Raw genomic sequence first — 15,312 nt, 5'->3', positions numbered from 1 at the left:
AAAATCGACAAAAATCCCCACTCCCCCATGGTGGAGCTCACATTCTAGTGGGGAAGACCAACAATGAGCAAATGAATAAGGAAAGCCTACTGCATACTGTTGAAAAGATGGAGTCACCTCAACTTCCTAGAAGGAATCTTTAAAAGAGCAGAAGGCAAAGACACTGGTCCCACCAGAGGGATTGAGGGGGAAGTAGAGGAATTTTATTTTATTCTATTCTATTTATTTATTTTAATTTTTAAAAAGATTTTATTTATTTATTCATGACAGAGAAAGGCAGAGACACAGGCAGAGGGAGAAGCAGGTTCCATGAGGGGAGCCCAATGTGGGACTTGGTCCCAGGACTCCAGGATCACGACCTGAGCCAAAGGCAGACACTCAACCACTGAGTCACCCAGGCACCCCAGTAGAGAAATTTTAGTGCCAGTTTACACTTTCAATTCTAAGGCATGGGGGTGGGGCTGGTCCAGGGGTCTTCAAAGTCAGGGACAGTCATGGGATAAATGGACCCTAGTGGGCAGACAGTGAAGAAATGATGAGGCCTGCACATTTCTCTAGGGCAGTGGTCTTAGCTGGGAGTAGCCATGCATCACCCCCCATACTGGGACCTCTGTCAACATTTTGAGATATTTTTGAATGTCACATCACAGGGGTGGTGGTGGTGGTGCTCCTGGAGTCTCTTGGGTAGAGGCCAGAGATGTTGCCAGTCATCCTACAATGCACAACATGGCCAACAAAACAAAGACTCACCCAGTCCCAGATGTCAACAGTGTGGAGGTTGAGAAACCTGCTCTGGTGAAACTCAGGGTCCTCCCTGGGATATCGTTTTCTTCCACCACTGGCTAGGATTCAATTATGCTTTAGTTGAATATTACTTTAGCATGCACAAATTTAACCTCTCCATTAAATGCTCTCAGTGCAGGCCCACATCTTTTGTTAAATAAAATGATTAATGGTCCTTTGTTAAACTGCGGCAGCACAGCCAAGTTGTGTTACATCAAGAGCAAAAGTTAAATCTAATTAAAATCAGTTGGTGGTTGGCACTGCTAATAGTAACAGTAGCTTTAAGCTACTCTGTTCTCATTACTTCGGTAAAGTTGATGGGATGGTCCCTTTAAATCATCCATTGACAATTCAGAGACAAAGTATAAATAATTAAAGCTGAAAATTCAGCAACTCTTTACAATGGAAAAGTATCCCTCAGAATATATAAAAAGCTTTTTGTCTGAAACTGAATGCAAATAAATGTTAAGTGATGTTTTACTCACTTTTCTTCCCTTCCCACTATTGCTCACGTCTTTTCTGCAGAAATATACATTTTAATGAAAAAGAAAGAAGGCATCAGATAAAGCACAAATGCATACAAAGTTTAAACGGAAAACACCATCAAGAAAACAGTTCTGTAAAGAAAAAAGAGAGGAGAGATGTAGAAGAGTGGCACTCCTAAGCACTGACACATATGCTCTCCTGTGGATCTTATTCTGCGGTGATTAATTAACTTTCCCACTAACGTACTTAAGCAGATTCTGTGTCCTGAGGGCATTCTAATTAATTCATTTTTCACTTTGAATAATGTAGTTTTTCTAAAGGGAAGCCACCTGACTACAAGTATTGATGGATTCTTTAAAATCTTTTGGCACTTTGCTTATGTTCCACCTTTGAATGTCACAACATCAAAATATTAGCTTTAAAACCCTTAGTTTTTAGGAAGCCTGCTCCCAAGCCACCAACCTTCCCACTTGTAGTTTAAAGCCAGTCACCCCCAGAAAGCTACCCCTGATCAGTGACACCAACATGAAACCCTCTGCCCCTTAGAGCAATGATGATATTGTTTTGTCCACTCTGGGTGATCTCATTTGTTGTCTATTTTGGCTTTTTCCACTGAACCACTACCTACTGTTTGGAAAGATGAAAAGGGATCCAAGAAAACTGGTTCAGAATCACAACTTAAGATTTTTAGCAAAAGGTCAAACCTTGACCTTTAATTTGTTTTTCTTTAAGATTTTATTTATTTATTTATTTATTTATTTATTTATTTATTTATTGACCACGTGAGTGGGGCAGAGAGAAAATCTCAAGCAGACTCCATACTGAGCATGGAAGCTGATGTGGGGCTCGATCTCACCACCCTGGGAAAATGATCTGAGCTAAAATCAAGTCGGATGGTTAACTGACTGAGCCATCCAGGCACCCCCCTCCCATGCCCGTTAATTTGTATAGGTGTGTATATGTGCATGCATAGGAGGACTTCTCACTACCAGGCAAAACTAGTAAGTGAAGCTTACTGGGATCAGTGATTTGTTTTTCTTACCAATATAAGAAATAGGAATGTAGTTAAAAATATATGCCCCTTCCTGCAAAAAAAAGCTGTTATATTAATTTCTTTAACCGAGATAGTTGGCTGGCCTCCTTTTTATATAATAAAGTGGCTCAAGGACTGGGTACCAATCTGGGTAACCTGCCACAGGCAAACGAATGAACTCCAAACTAAGGCTGAGTTAGCAACAACCAACAACGGAAAAACTGTGCCTAGAGATCTTTTACTCAGCCCAGAGAGTTCATTACTCTCAACCCCCATCTCATCTCCCTTCTTCTGATTCTTACCCCCTGGCACTTCCCACCTTTCTTGAGAAAGCAGAGCACACAGAGTGAAAGCCAAGGTGGCTGACTTACCCGTAATATGGTAGCTCACTTGGCGATTAATGTCAGAAGTGTCTCTGTCCCAGGTGCTGAGGACGGCTACCACCTCGCCAGGAGGATCGCTCTCCTTCACATTCCCTCGGTAAACCTCGTGGGCAAAGACTGGTGCATTGTCATTTATATCCGTCACTTTGACAGACACCAAAGCCGTGGATGAAAGAGAAAAGGCCTCTCCGAGGTCCGAGGCCACCACAGAGAAGGTGAAGGTGGGATCTGTCTCGTGATCCAGGTCCTTTAAGGTACTGATCCAGCCTGTGTTGCTGTCAATATTAAAGGCTTCCATTACCTTTTCAGGCTGGGAATCCGAGTGCAGGGAGTAAGTGACTTGCCCATTGGCTCCCCAGTCCATGTCGATGGCTCTCACCCTGTGTAAGTTTGGTGCCAATAGGCATCCCTTCCATTATGATTGTCTCATAGCTGGAAGTTTCAAAGACTGGCTTGTTGTCATTCAGGTCCAGTACCTTGATATCTACATCCACAGTAAACACAATGTCTACCTTGTCCAGGGGTATAGTGGCTGCTACTTTAAAGTGGAATGCTGGGCTGACTTCATGATCAAGGCGTTTGTCGAGCTTAACTGTACCTGTTTCCTGCTCTATAATGAAGACACTCCCTTTGTTATTTTCTGGCCGTTCCCCATTAACTGTGCTGAACCTGACATTTTGACTGGGCAAAATTCTCAGGGTGTCCAGAGTGCTCCCAATCGCTGTATCTTCTGAAACAGTAAAAGAATACTGAGACTGGGTGAATGAAGGCAAGAGTGTTTCAGGGGGCAAGACATGAATATAGACAGGAATGAGGGAGTGCTTTACTGGAATGCCCCCATCTACGGCTTTGACAAAGAAAGATAGCACTGTGTTTTTCAGCTGGTTAAAATTACCCTTAGTGACCATCCAGCCATTGTCAGGATCGATTTCAAGGAGGTCAGCCACTGAGACTGAGGCCTCACTATATAGAGAATAAGTAATCCTTGAATTTGCTCCATCATCTGGATCCATGGCTTGAACCTGAGTGACCAAGTGGCCCCTTCCAACGTCTGCCCTGACACTGGCTCTGTATTCCACTGTCATAAACTGTGGAGCATTGTCATTCTCATCCACAACGATCACTCTCACAGTGCAAAAAGTCGTTCTCCCACCACCATCGAGGGCCCTCAAAAAAATACTAATGTCTCCCTCCAGAGGGTTTTCCCGGTCAAGCCTTTCTGTTGTGATGACTTGTCCATTGCTGTCTATGAGGAATCGATCCTTGGCAAAGTCATTGATGATGGCGTAGCTTATCTGCCCATATGCCCCAGGGTCCCCATCCGTGGCTCGAACATGGATTACTTTTGTCCCAGCAGCTGCATTCTCTCTCACCTCAGCTACATAGGTGCTTTGGGAAAAGGTAGGACTGTACAGGTTGGCCCCAAGTACCCTGATATGCACCTGTGCAGTGCTAGTGAACAACCCATCAGAGACTGATACATTGAGACTGTACAGAGGCTCCATCCGTTGCTTCCGGTGGTTGGACAGGGTGATGATACCACTCCTGCTGTCCATCAAAAAGCTTGTCCGGTCATTCCCAGATAAAATGCTATATTCCAAGCGGTCAAAATCAGAGCTGTCTGCATCAGAGGCTTGAACGCAAGTTACAAAGTGGCCCCGGGGGGCTAATTCGCTCACATATGATTCATAAATGAGCTGATTAAAAATAGGAGGGTTGTCATTTATGTCCGAGATATAGATATGAACCAAGACCTCACTGCTCAGTGATGGGAAGCCATTATCTGTTGCTCTGATTTTCAAAATGCAGTGTTGCACTGATTCGTGGTCCAGCATCCGTGCTGTCAGGATTAAGCCACTTGCGCTGTCTATGTGAAAATAATCTGTGCTGTTATAAGTATCCTGGACAATCTGATAATGTACCAATTTATTATTTTCTGAGTCTGCATCAGTAGAGACAACTTGCAAAACAGGTGTCCCAATGAGAGATGCTTCTGATAATGTTGTATTGTATGTGGGTTGATCGAAAATAGGGGGATTGTCATTTACATCATTAACCAGCAAGTCAACGGTGACTTCAGCCCTGGCACCAGTAAGGGCATCACTGGCTCTTACTGTCAACTTGTAAACAGAGGCAATTTCATAATCCAAAGGACTAATGACTTTTAGGACCCCAGTGTCAAAGTCAATGTTAAACTGTTTATAAAGATCCCCATCTATAATGATATATATGATGCCTTGGCCTTCTGGACTGGTGGCATTGATGCTTAGAATGGGGGTGTCCATTCTTATGTCTTCATTGATGGATGCTGTATAAAATGGCTTATCAAACACGGGCATTGCTTTGTTGACAATTGTGATGGGAAGTTCTACAGATGTGGATAAAGAGGGTTTTCCACCATCTTTGGCTAGGATGGTGACTCCATACTCAATGTTGGACAAGTCAGAGTTGAATGCTTCTTTTAAAATAACGTTCCCTGAATTAGGATTAATCTCAAAGTGGCCATAGTCATCCTGTAGGACATAGGTCACTTCTCCATTTGCACCTTTATCTTTGTCAATGGCTGTCACCTGGTAAATCAGGGTGCCAGGCTCAGCATCAACCTGCACAGCAGCATAGTAAGGGAGGCCCACAAAGACTGGAGAATTGTCATTTATGTCTTCAATGTTAACCCTGACCACCACTCTAGCCACACGCAGATGGTCTAGCTCACGGCTAGCTTCCACCACCAGCTCATATAACTCTTGTTCTTCACGGTCAAAGGGGACTCCAGTGGTCTGAATTACCCCTGAGGTAGATTTTATCTTGAACTTATTTCCTGGGTTTAAGATGCTGTATTTTAAAGGCTCATTAAGGCGATTTCCAATGGCATTGACAATAGCGACTTTGGTTACGTTAGTGTTGTTCTCTGAGATTGAGGTCGAGTAAAAGCTTTGTGTAAAGTGGAGGCCACTATCCATGGCTTCTTTAACCAGGATGGTGACCATGGATGTACTATAGAACTTTCCATCAGACACCTTAGCTATCAACATGTAGTGATCTTTGGAGAGGTTGTTGTTCTTTATGGTGAGTATTCCACTATTTGAGTCAATTAAAAAATGATCCAAGCTGCCTTCCATCAGGCTATATGTTAGTTCCGGGGGGACCTCAGAGTCAGGATCCGTGGCACTAACTTTCAGAACCTCCACTCCAACATAGGTAGGCAGAAGTAAGACAGTCTCAAACACTGCCTGAGTGAAAATAGGTGGGTTATCATTCACATCTGTTACCTCTATGTTGACTTCAACAGGACTCTCTGCAGTCAGCTGGGGGCTGCCACTGTCTCTCACATGCACATGAAAATGGAAATGGGCAATAGTTTCATGGTCCAAGTTGGCAATTGTTCTGATTGCACCTGTACTGGAGTCCACTGTGAAGAACTTCTTGGCCGTGGACTCCACAATTTGATAGACTAGCAGAGCATTCCGGTTGCTGTCAGCATCAGTGGCTCGAATGACCAGTGGGCTATTATCCAAGCTCCTGACAATGCTATTGACTGGGGCAGCCTCACTGAGGCTGCCCGAATATTGAGAAAAGAGAAAAACTGGGGCATTATCATTTTCATCAACAATCTGAATATTGACTGTGGCATTGGAAGCCATTCCTGCCATGTTAGTGGCCTGAACGATTAGCTGATAAGAGGAAGTACGCTCGTAATCCAAGGCCTTCCGGGTGGTGATAACTCCAGAATATGGATTTACAGTAAAGATCCCATCAATGTTTCCATCTTTGACTTCATAAATGAGGGTAGATTGACTGATGGCAGAGATTAGAATGACTGATGTTCCAATATCAACATTTTCATTTACTTCTGCTTGGTAGTCTTTGTGAGTGAACTTGGGGTGAGAATTATCAGACATGGTAACAGAAATGCGCACAATTGCGGTGGCAGACATTGGTGGGGAACCCTGATCCGTGACTTTTACTGACAGAACAAACTGACCCATTGTTGTCATGTCTGGCTCTTTGGAAACCGTGATGATGCCCAGGACCGGTTCAATCTTAAATGTGTTCCCAGTGTTCCCTACAACAGAGAGATAGATGGGGAAAGGAGTTACACGTCCTCTTTTGAAGATTAATTCTTAATCGAAAGGCTACTTTACTGCAGCATGGCAAGCAGAAGGCAATTATTTGTATTTGTTCCATCTCACTCTGAAATAGAATGAAAGACTCCTCTTTTAGGGATATTCAAAAGCAACTGAAGTAAGTTTTTCAGTAAAATTGTGAATTTCAGGTCAGTATCCTCTTAAGCCGCATTCACAACAACACAGAATTGTGTACAATGCCACTGTTAAAATGGTCTTTTTACCTAAACCAGTGTCATATTCTGTGTTCTAGGTTATAAAAAAGAAAGAAAGATGGTTGTAGGAGCTATTATACTGCAGCCCTTTGATTTCAGATTATCCCAGATAGACTTTGTTACATTCTACCCTATCAAAACAGATTTCATTCCAAATACTGCTTAGGTGAGGGGGTCTTTTGTTCTGGCCTGAAGAATTCTTCCCAAGTCACTGTTTGCACCGTAAGTTGTGAGGACATTTTCTGATCAACTTTGTGTTGTTCACTCCCTCACACCCCAAAAGAGACACATACATACAAAACTAGACATAAAACTAGAATAAAAATTATAAGGCAGTAATTCCAATCTGTAACCATTCCATTCAGAGTTTCCTGGTGAAGTAGTGAATTGCTGACTATCTGAACCAGACTTTAAACCAAAAACCTGACATATCACCCTTTTGAAATAAAGGAACTGGCACCCTACTTTGATGTATCTGGAATGGGAAGGGCTGCGAACAGCAAAAACCCAGGAGTTGAGAGCCTAGCCTCTGAAACATGCAGTGGTGTGAAACCTGAGATTGCTGAGGATAAGCATAAGGGAGGAGTAAAGAATGGGGAACACAAGACTTGAGGAATGTAAAGAATGTGGCTGAAAAGTAGTGGACAGTGTGAAGCAGAGTCCTTCACCTAGTTAAACTAGCTTTTTGCTTCTCTCATCAGGTTTTTTTGATACTCCTCAAAGAACACACATGCTTGTGTGTCTAGATTCTTCAAAAACAAAATTAAAAATCTTGGTCATTCAGTTATCTCTGCATTTTTCTTTCTGTTTGAAGTACTGCAGTATGTCAGACATAGAGACAGTTTAAATGTCATTGTTAAGACAAGCTCCTGCACTGACAGGCATTTACATGTGTTTCCTGAAATATGCAGCAAATACAGCTGTATACATACTTCTTACTACATACTTATTCAATAAACTTTTCTGTGCCTGAGAATATGTTCCTATAAAATCCGCTTATTTTTAAACAATTAACTTATTTTATTAACTTATTTAAATATTTATTAATTTATTTTAGAGAGTGAGAGTGTGATCAGGGGGGAGGGGCAGAGGGAGAGGGAGAGAGAGAGACTCCTGAAGCAGAGTTCTTGCTGAATGTAGAACTCAATGTGGCGCTTGATCCCAGGACCCTGAAATCATGATCTGAGCTGAAATCAAGAGTTGGCTGCTTAATCGACTGAGCCACCCAGGTGCCCCAAGAATTAAGATAATAAAGAAGTAAAGAATTTGATTCCAGCCCCCAAATGTGAGTACTTAACAATGTCATCTTTGGTGTTGGCATGGTTTTTTTCCCTTGCTACCTGAACATGAGCCCTTTGTGAGGACAACATGAAGTTCAATGATCTCATGAGCAAGCTTGCAAATGTTCAATAAATAATGGAATTGAGCTTGAGGCCTACATTTGAGTCATAGACCCTTGCGAGGAGGCAGGAATCATTTTACATCAGTATCTCCGAGGAGGAAAATGTAGATTGTAGACATAATACAACCCCAAATGATTAATGCAACACAATAATGTTCCTCTGTGTTCCTTGCTGTGGAGTCCTGCTGTGGAGTCTCTGGCCAAGTCCTCCCTTGCTGTAAGCCCAGCACATTCCTTCATGCCCAGCAAGATTATACATGGCAAAGATGAAGGGGAGCCATCTTCTGGTCTTGAGTAGAACTTCATAACCCTGCTGTCCCACAGCCACTCACCTGCTGTCACATGACTCTGGGGTGCTGTGCTTGTATAGGAGGTCAAAGTGGGCTCTCTGCTTCTTTCCTTCTTCAACATACCACCTGCCCATTTTCTTAGAATCCACTTCCTGCTTATTCTCTCCTGCTAAACTTGAATCCTCGGAAACTAATGTCTGCTTGTTTCCTTGGAATCTACAGCTTCTTGTAGACTTTTGGCAACTGAGCAAAAGCTGTGCTTATCTTATGTATCATTACTTATCTAGCACAAAGCACAGTTCTGGCACAAAGAAGGTGTTCAACAGTATGTATTAAATGATTGAGAGGAGAAATAGATTTTAAAAAAGACTTTTGGGTCTCTATATGCATCTGGGGATCCAATATGCCCCCATCATAACTCAATTCTTAGTCCTCATCTCTTGTGTTTCAGAGCCACTCATGAGGTGCTGTTGCACCAAACAGAAACTTGAACCAAGTATAAGACCTGAAGCACTCAAAATCTGTCTCAGTTCTTTGGGCCCAAATAAAAGGTTCAGTAGTTACTTCAGAAGCCAGGCAGGGGATAGGAATTTTATAGTCCACTAGTAAGCAGAGAAAATCTGCGGTTTGTAAGAGAACCTGCATAAAATGTACACTTTATACAGACACCTGTCATTTGCTTCAAAATGTTGCAGCATCTGGGTCTTTCCTCTCTCCTACCAGGATCTGGAAAGGAACTAGCTTGGCCAGGAGCAGTCCTGGTCTAGCAGAAGTCTGTCTGTCCATGAAGGAGCCCCATGACCACTTGTGACTTACTGCACACACACTGAAATCCTCAATAGCTTCTTATACATACAATCAAAGATTGTTTTTTTTGAGATACCAAGCGTTCCTATGGGTTTCTGGAAATTCAAGTTTTCTATATAAAAGATATTTTAAGAAAATAAATTTTCTCTCTATTTTGAGTCAGTGGTTAAAGGAATGATGGAATCCCTTGTCTACCCATAGCACTGGGCTATAGTGTGTGCCTGTTGAAAGATAAGGAAAGTGGTCTTATCAGCAGGATGGGAAATGGCTCTCGTGTTACCCCTTGGAACCTCCAAATTGGTTTAGAAGTTATCTGCCTTTCTAGGAGAGTGTAAGTAGTAGCCTTAATGACAAATGCAAAAAGCAAGTAGACAACATAGACAATGCTTAGAAAATGTTAAATAAAAAAAAAAAACAGAAATAAAACTCCCTACCTACATGATCACAGTCACAGTGATATGAAACAATGTAGGTGCATGGATAAATACTGGGAAAGAAAAATATATATCAGATTAGGAAAAATACTGTAGAAAGAGTCTAAAGAGTTGTTGGATCAGGTGACACTTTCTGTGACGTTATTTAAATATCTGTGTTTTTAAAAAGAAGTTTCCTACATTATTTGTGGAACTGGAAGAACAAGGATTATATAATTAAATACTTAAAATGTCCTGTGGTAAAACAACAGATGCAAAATAGAATTTTAAAAGTACCGGTCAGGCTTTAGATCAGAAGAAAATTCCATAAATATCTAGAAAAGAAACAGGTGAAGTTGCTTGGTGCGCCTGGCTGCTATGAACTAGTGTGTTTCACTTCTTTATCTTACTGTTTTTGTATAGAGCTTAGATTTGACTCCTATAAAGTGTAGGTGCTTAATACAGGAATAGTTTTAGATCATTCATTGCAGTGGCTTTTTAAAAAAAGAAGACTGCTGGCTTTTCTTTTCCTAATATTTTTTAGTTCAAAACTGGCATTCTAGCATTCATATTTTAATTCAACCACTCACAAAAATGCTACACATTTAAATCATGGGAAAGAAGCCTTTCCAGAGCTGGCATAAAAGGAGACAGCATTTGGCATTATGCATGACAGATATAATGTTGCAGAACATTTTGGAAATATGTGGCTTGAATATTCAAAAAGAGACAGAATATGTAAAGGGAAAATATAGCAGATAAGGGCTATTTGTAATTTTGAGGTTCACAGTCCTATCCCTTGCTTGGACATTCATCTTTTCTGTTGTAAATGTTTTCTTCCTGTCCATCTTTCAACCATCAGTGAAGTATGGTCTTGCCTTAGAGATGTCAAAATCGATTTAAAAAATCTCACATTTAACAAAATGTGAGCCTGTATATATTCATGTGTCTGGTGAAGTAGGCAGTTCCATATCTACCACCCACTCGGCTACTCTGAATCACCTCCAGTGAAGAGAATTTGTGCTAACTGTGGGATATAGACATTGTTGAAGCCCACGCTCACCCACTAACAAATAAACAAAGACATGTAGGATTCAATTCATGGAACAGCCTGTGAGCCCTCAAGAGATGAGAGACTTTGATTATTTTATTGGGAGGCCATGGCTTGTTGACCCATCGGTAAAAGCCCCTGAGTTTACCACACATTTCTTCTCTCTCCTCCATTCCAGAAAATTCCGAGAACAGCAGAATAAAAGGGAACTCCTTCCTCGTGGTCAGTGATGGAAAACATATTACCAGAATGCCAAGCATGTTGTATAATATCATCACACAAACAGGGCAGTTGCTTGGCCAAACAATTCTTTTGGAGACGTTCCAGTAGTAGCTATGTGAATTTCACATGGTGATAAACACTACTGAGGGTCAAATGCCATGCATTAGGTTGCAATCTGCACAACAGCTCTCACCTGCTTCTATGGTATATATGAGTTCTGCATTTTCCCCTTTGTCTTTGTCCAGAGCCGTCACTTGCAGAACAGCTGATCCCAGAGCAGCCGATTCAAACACAGATGCTTCATACAGTGGGTTGGTAAAATAAGGACTGTGATCATTAGCATCTTCCACATTCACAATGACTCGGGCCAAGTTTCTTCGATAAGGAAACTCCTGATCTCTGACCTTCAGGCAAAATACAAGATCTTAAGTTGCAAGGAACTCACATGGCTATGTTTGTGGCAAATAGAAAATGAGGTAACTCACACAAAGTGCTTGATGCAGTCCCAGGCATGTGGTAGGTACTCAGTAAACGAGGTTACTATCGAGTGAGGGCACTAATTGTGAACAAATTGAGAGTCAGGGCCATGTCCATTTTATTGCTCAGCATTATGACCAGCCTATGTATGGTATGTGCTCGGTCTGCGTTCGTGGAGCTGCCTGCCTGAGCATCATGAACACAGCACTTTCCTCTGCACCACTGCCCACAGCCACTACCCCCTCATTTGTGTACATAGCTGCTAATGCGGTGGTGGATAGACGCTCTTCTGAAGGGGAAACTAAAACATTTAGTGAAAGAACGGATAAATGCAAAGCAGGCATTGCTTTCTATTCATTCATTCAGTAAACATTTACAGCCATCCTATTATTTGTCAAGTCCATGCTTCACTCTGCAGGTGCAAGTACTGATTCAGATTTGGTCCTTGCCCTCCAGATGCCAACAGGTGAGTATGGGATAGAGAAACAAGCAAATTAGGAGAAGGCCTGGTGGTGAGTGCCAAAACAGGAGTGAGTGGTAAGAAGCAGCTAACCTGGCACTCAGCTTCTTGGAAGAGCTAACAAAAGTAAGTAGAATTGGTAAAAGGGTGGTGTGGGCCACATGTTGCAGGCAAGGAGAGCCACCAAAGGCAAAGGCCTAGGACTGGGAGAGAGCCCTTTTTAAGGGGAAGATGCCAAATCTTAGTTTCTAAAATGCCAGACCCCTTCTTGTGACTTCACCAAGCAAACTTGCCTGACTGCTTTCAAGTTTCCCCTGGTTTGCACATGCCAGAAGCTTGTAATCAATTCTTTAGCCCTCACCACATGATTTTTGCTATAATTTTATGTAGTGCTAATCAAATGTGTGCTTTGAGTTTGTTCAATTTCGGACTTCGTAACTTCAGAGAGATGTGGAGAAATGAGAAAATAGACTGAGGAAAGCCATCAAAGGGAAAGAGCTTTTCAGAAATAGAACCTAGAAGGAATGAGCAAAATTACTAAAATGGCTTAGCTTGGTGAAAGGCAGCATAAAGGACATGTTTGCTCTAAATAATCAATTACAGAAATGATAAATGATACAAGGTGACCAAACTGAATTTTGAGTCTTTTAAGAATGAACAGAAATGACTTGAATAGTGAGAATGGAGTTAGTCATTGGCATAAGGTTTCTGCCCCTAAATAAAACTCATGCAAAAGCAATACAGTGAATGTGCTCACTTTTCCTGCCTGTAGACTGGCCTGCCACACCCAGGGACCAAGCAGAACTCTGTATTTTGGGATTATTGAGACTAGGTCTGTTCAGTATGGGTGCTTTGTCTCTTTTGTATACTCAGCACCCAGAATGGTGCTTGATACACAGTAGGTGCTGAAGAAGTATCTTAAATCAATGAGGGTGGATCTGATGGTTTCTAAGGGTCCCCCTCCTCTTCCCACCCAGGGAGTCTCAGCTGGAAACTGCCAAGGGTATGGGAGCATGGCACTGGAGCTTCCTCTTTTTTTTTTTTTTTTTAAGATTTTATTTATTTATCCATGAGAGACACAGAGAGAGGCAGAGACATAGGCAGGAGAGAAGCAGGCTCCCTGTAGGGACCCTGATGCGGGACTCATCCCAGGACCCCAGGGTCACATCCTGAGCCAAAGGCAGACACTCAATCATTGAGCCACCCAACCTTGCTCTTTACCCAGGAGGGTTTTTGAACTAGAGAAGAAGGAAAAATAGCACTTAGTGGAACATCACTTTCAGCTGCAAGGAAACTTGTAGCATCTTACTGTGTTTTAAAGGCAATCAGTACACAAGATTTAGTCTGTGTCTTAAGGAAGTTGGGGGGTTGTTGAGCAGTGGCTGTGCAATTGCTCACAGGGTTCTTGGGTGCTCAAAGTGATGGGTTTTAGGCCATAAACTAATCAAGGGTGTTTCTTATTAATCCCTACTTCCCAATTATGTGAACTAGGAAAATTCCACTTTAAAATTAAAGCAACTTCCACATAATTTGGAGGTCCCACAAACCCAAGTTTGGACTGAACTAACACTCTCTACAGGCTTCGGTGATCTGTTTTGCATGGCAGTATTTACTACTAGGTCCAGTGCCAGTGCCATAAGTAATAAATAAGTTCCCTAAATGCTTCCAAGGGTTGAGCACTGCATAGGTTGAGTAAATGATCACCCTTGCAATTAACTTCTCAAGGAACTTCTTTTCAACTTTTCTACAGAATCTTCTGGATGTGAACCAATATCATCACTTGGAAGATTTACCAAAACATGACTTGTTCCTTCCCTCACAAGTCAGCCTGTCAGCAGGCACTGTCTGCAGAATTCACCTACTATTTCAGTTTAGCAAAAATATCGGGTCACTGAGGAACAATAGCAATTTTCCTCGTTGAAATAAAAAAGGCAGAAACAAAGGCGATCCTGCTGTGAGAAGACCATATTTACTACTACTTACAAAATTTAAGTACCCTATACTTCTGAAGACCAAGAAATGTGTCTTGAATGGTCACTGACTGTGTTAGGAGAGCAAATTAGCAGTCTGGTCCTACCATGATGTTGAGGATGTGCTTGTCCTGGGCCTCATGGTCCAGCCTCTCTGCGGTGTAGAGCACGCCAGTGCTGGGGTCGATCCGGAATTTCCTCATGCTGACAGAGTCAATGCTACTGTGGACAGTGTAGGTCAGCTTGTGCTTCTCGTCTCTATCTGTGGCTTCTATCTGCAATATCTCTGTATCTGGAAGCACGTCCTCAGAGATTGTGACATCGTAATTCAGCTGAGAGAATTCTGGGCCATTATCATTATTATCCAGCACTTTGATAAATACCTATAGTTAAAAGAAGACAAGAGTGATGACTAATGCCAATTCACTCATTGCTAATAAAGAGGCCCCCCCCCTCCTCCCTCCACGTCCTTGGAGCCCAGCTTCTAGAAGCTATCTCAATATGTAGGAAGATCTCAAATGAAAACACTATAATTAGAAGCTGACAATAAACCAGTAGTTCACATTAGCAGGAACATAAACTATGAGCTAATCAATATTCTCACCATTAATTGAACAGCTGAGACAGCCCCCTGGGGGTGATAATTCCACAGGACTATTTGAGGCGCAATGTAAGAGATCACAAGGTGACCTTAGTTTGTTAAGTTTCTATTATCTTAAGTTCAGTTATGAGCTCCTTAGAGTGGATGCAACATGGAAGCAGTGACGGGATGGGAAGAGTAACAAAAAGGCAGAGGAAGGGGAGGCAGGAATATAGAGGTGACATCTTCAGAGCAATCAGAGCTCAACTGCAGGGTCCCCACACAGTGGCTCTCCTTCAGATGGGAGGTGTCTAGTGAAGAACATGGTACTGGTGATGGCTAAAATATGAGGTTCTCAAGTTGTTTTATAAGGCATTTTCTTATACAAAAATTTGGGCAGATTATAAATAAATAATAGTAACCAAATAACTCAGTCATAGTTTAATGAACCCTCACATATTCAGAATTCAGCTTTGATGGTGATCAATTTATAGCTAATCTTGTTTTATATATGTAGTCATTCACCCCCATCTGCCCACACCCATTTTACTTTGAAGCAAATCCCATAATTTCAGTATGTATCTCTAAAAGACAGGGACTCTTACAATAAACACAC

The 15,312-nt window shown here is 42.0% G+C and overlaps 1 protein-coding gene across 1 annotated transcript in view; it reads right to left on the bottom strand.

Moving 5' to 3' along the window:
* Positions 1-15,312, bottom strand: part of FAT3 (FAT atypical cadherin 3) — a 650,121-nt gene that overhangs the window by 86,926 nt on the left and 547,883 nt on the right. The window contains 4 exon segments of the mRNA XM_041730335.1: positions 2,674-3,064; positions 3,066-6,748; positions 11,403-11,613; positions 14,224-14,499. Of these exon segments, the coding sequence (XP_041586269.1) occupies positions 2,674-3,064; positions 3,066-6,748; positions 11,403-11,613; positions 14,224-14,499 (4,561 nt within the window).

Source organism: Vulpes lagopus, chromosome 15 (assembly GCF_018345385.1).
Source record: "Vulpes lagopus strain Blue_001 chromosome 15, ASM1834538v1, whole genome shotgun sequence".
Taxonomy (NCBI): Eukaryota; Metazoa; Chordata; class Mammalia; order Carnivora; family Canidae; genus Vulpes; species Vulpes lagopus.
Note: the sequence above shows the minus strand (reverse complement) of the source record. Positions and strands in the feature narration are given on the sequence as shown.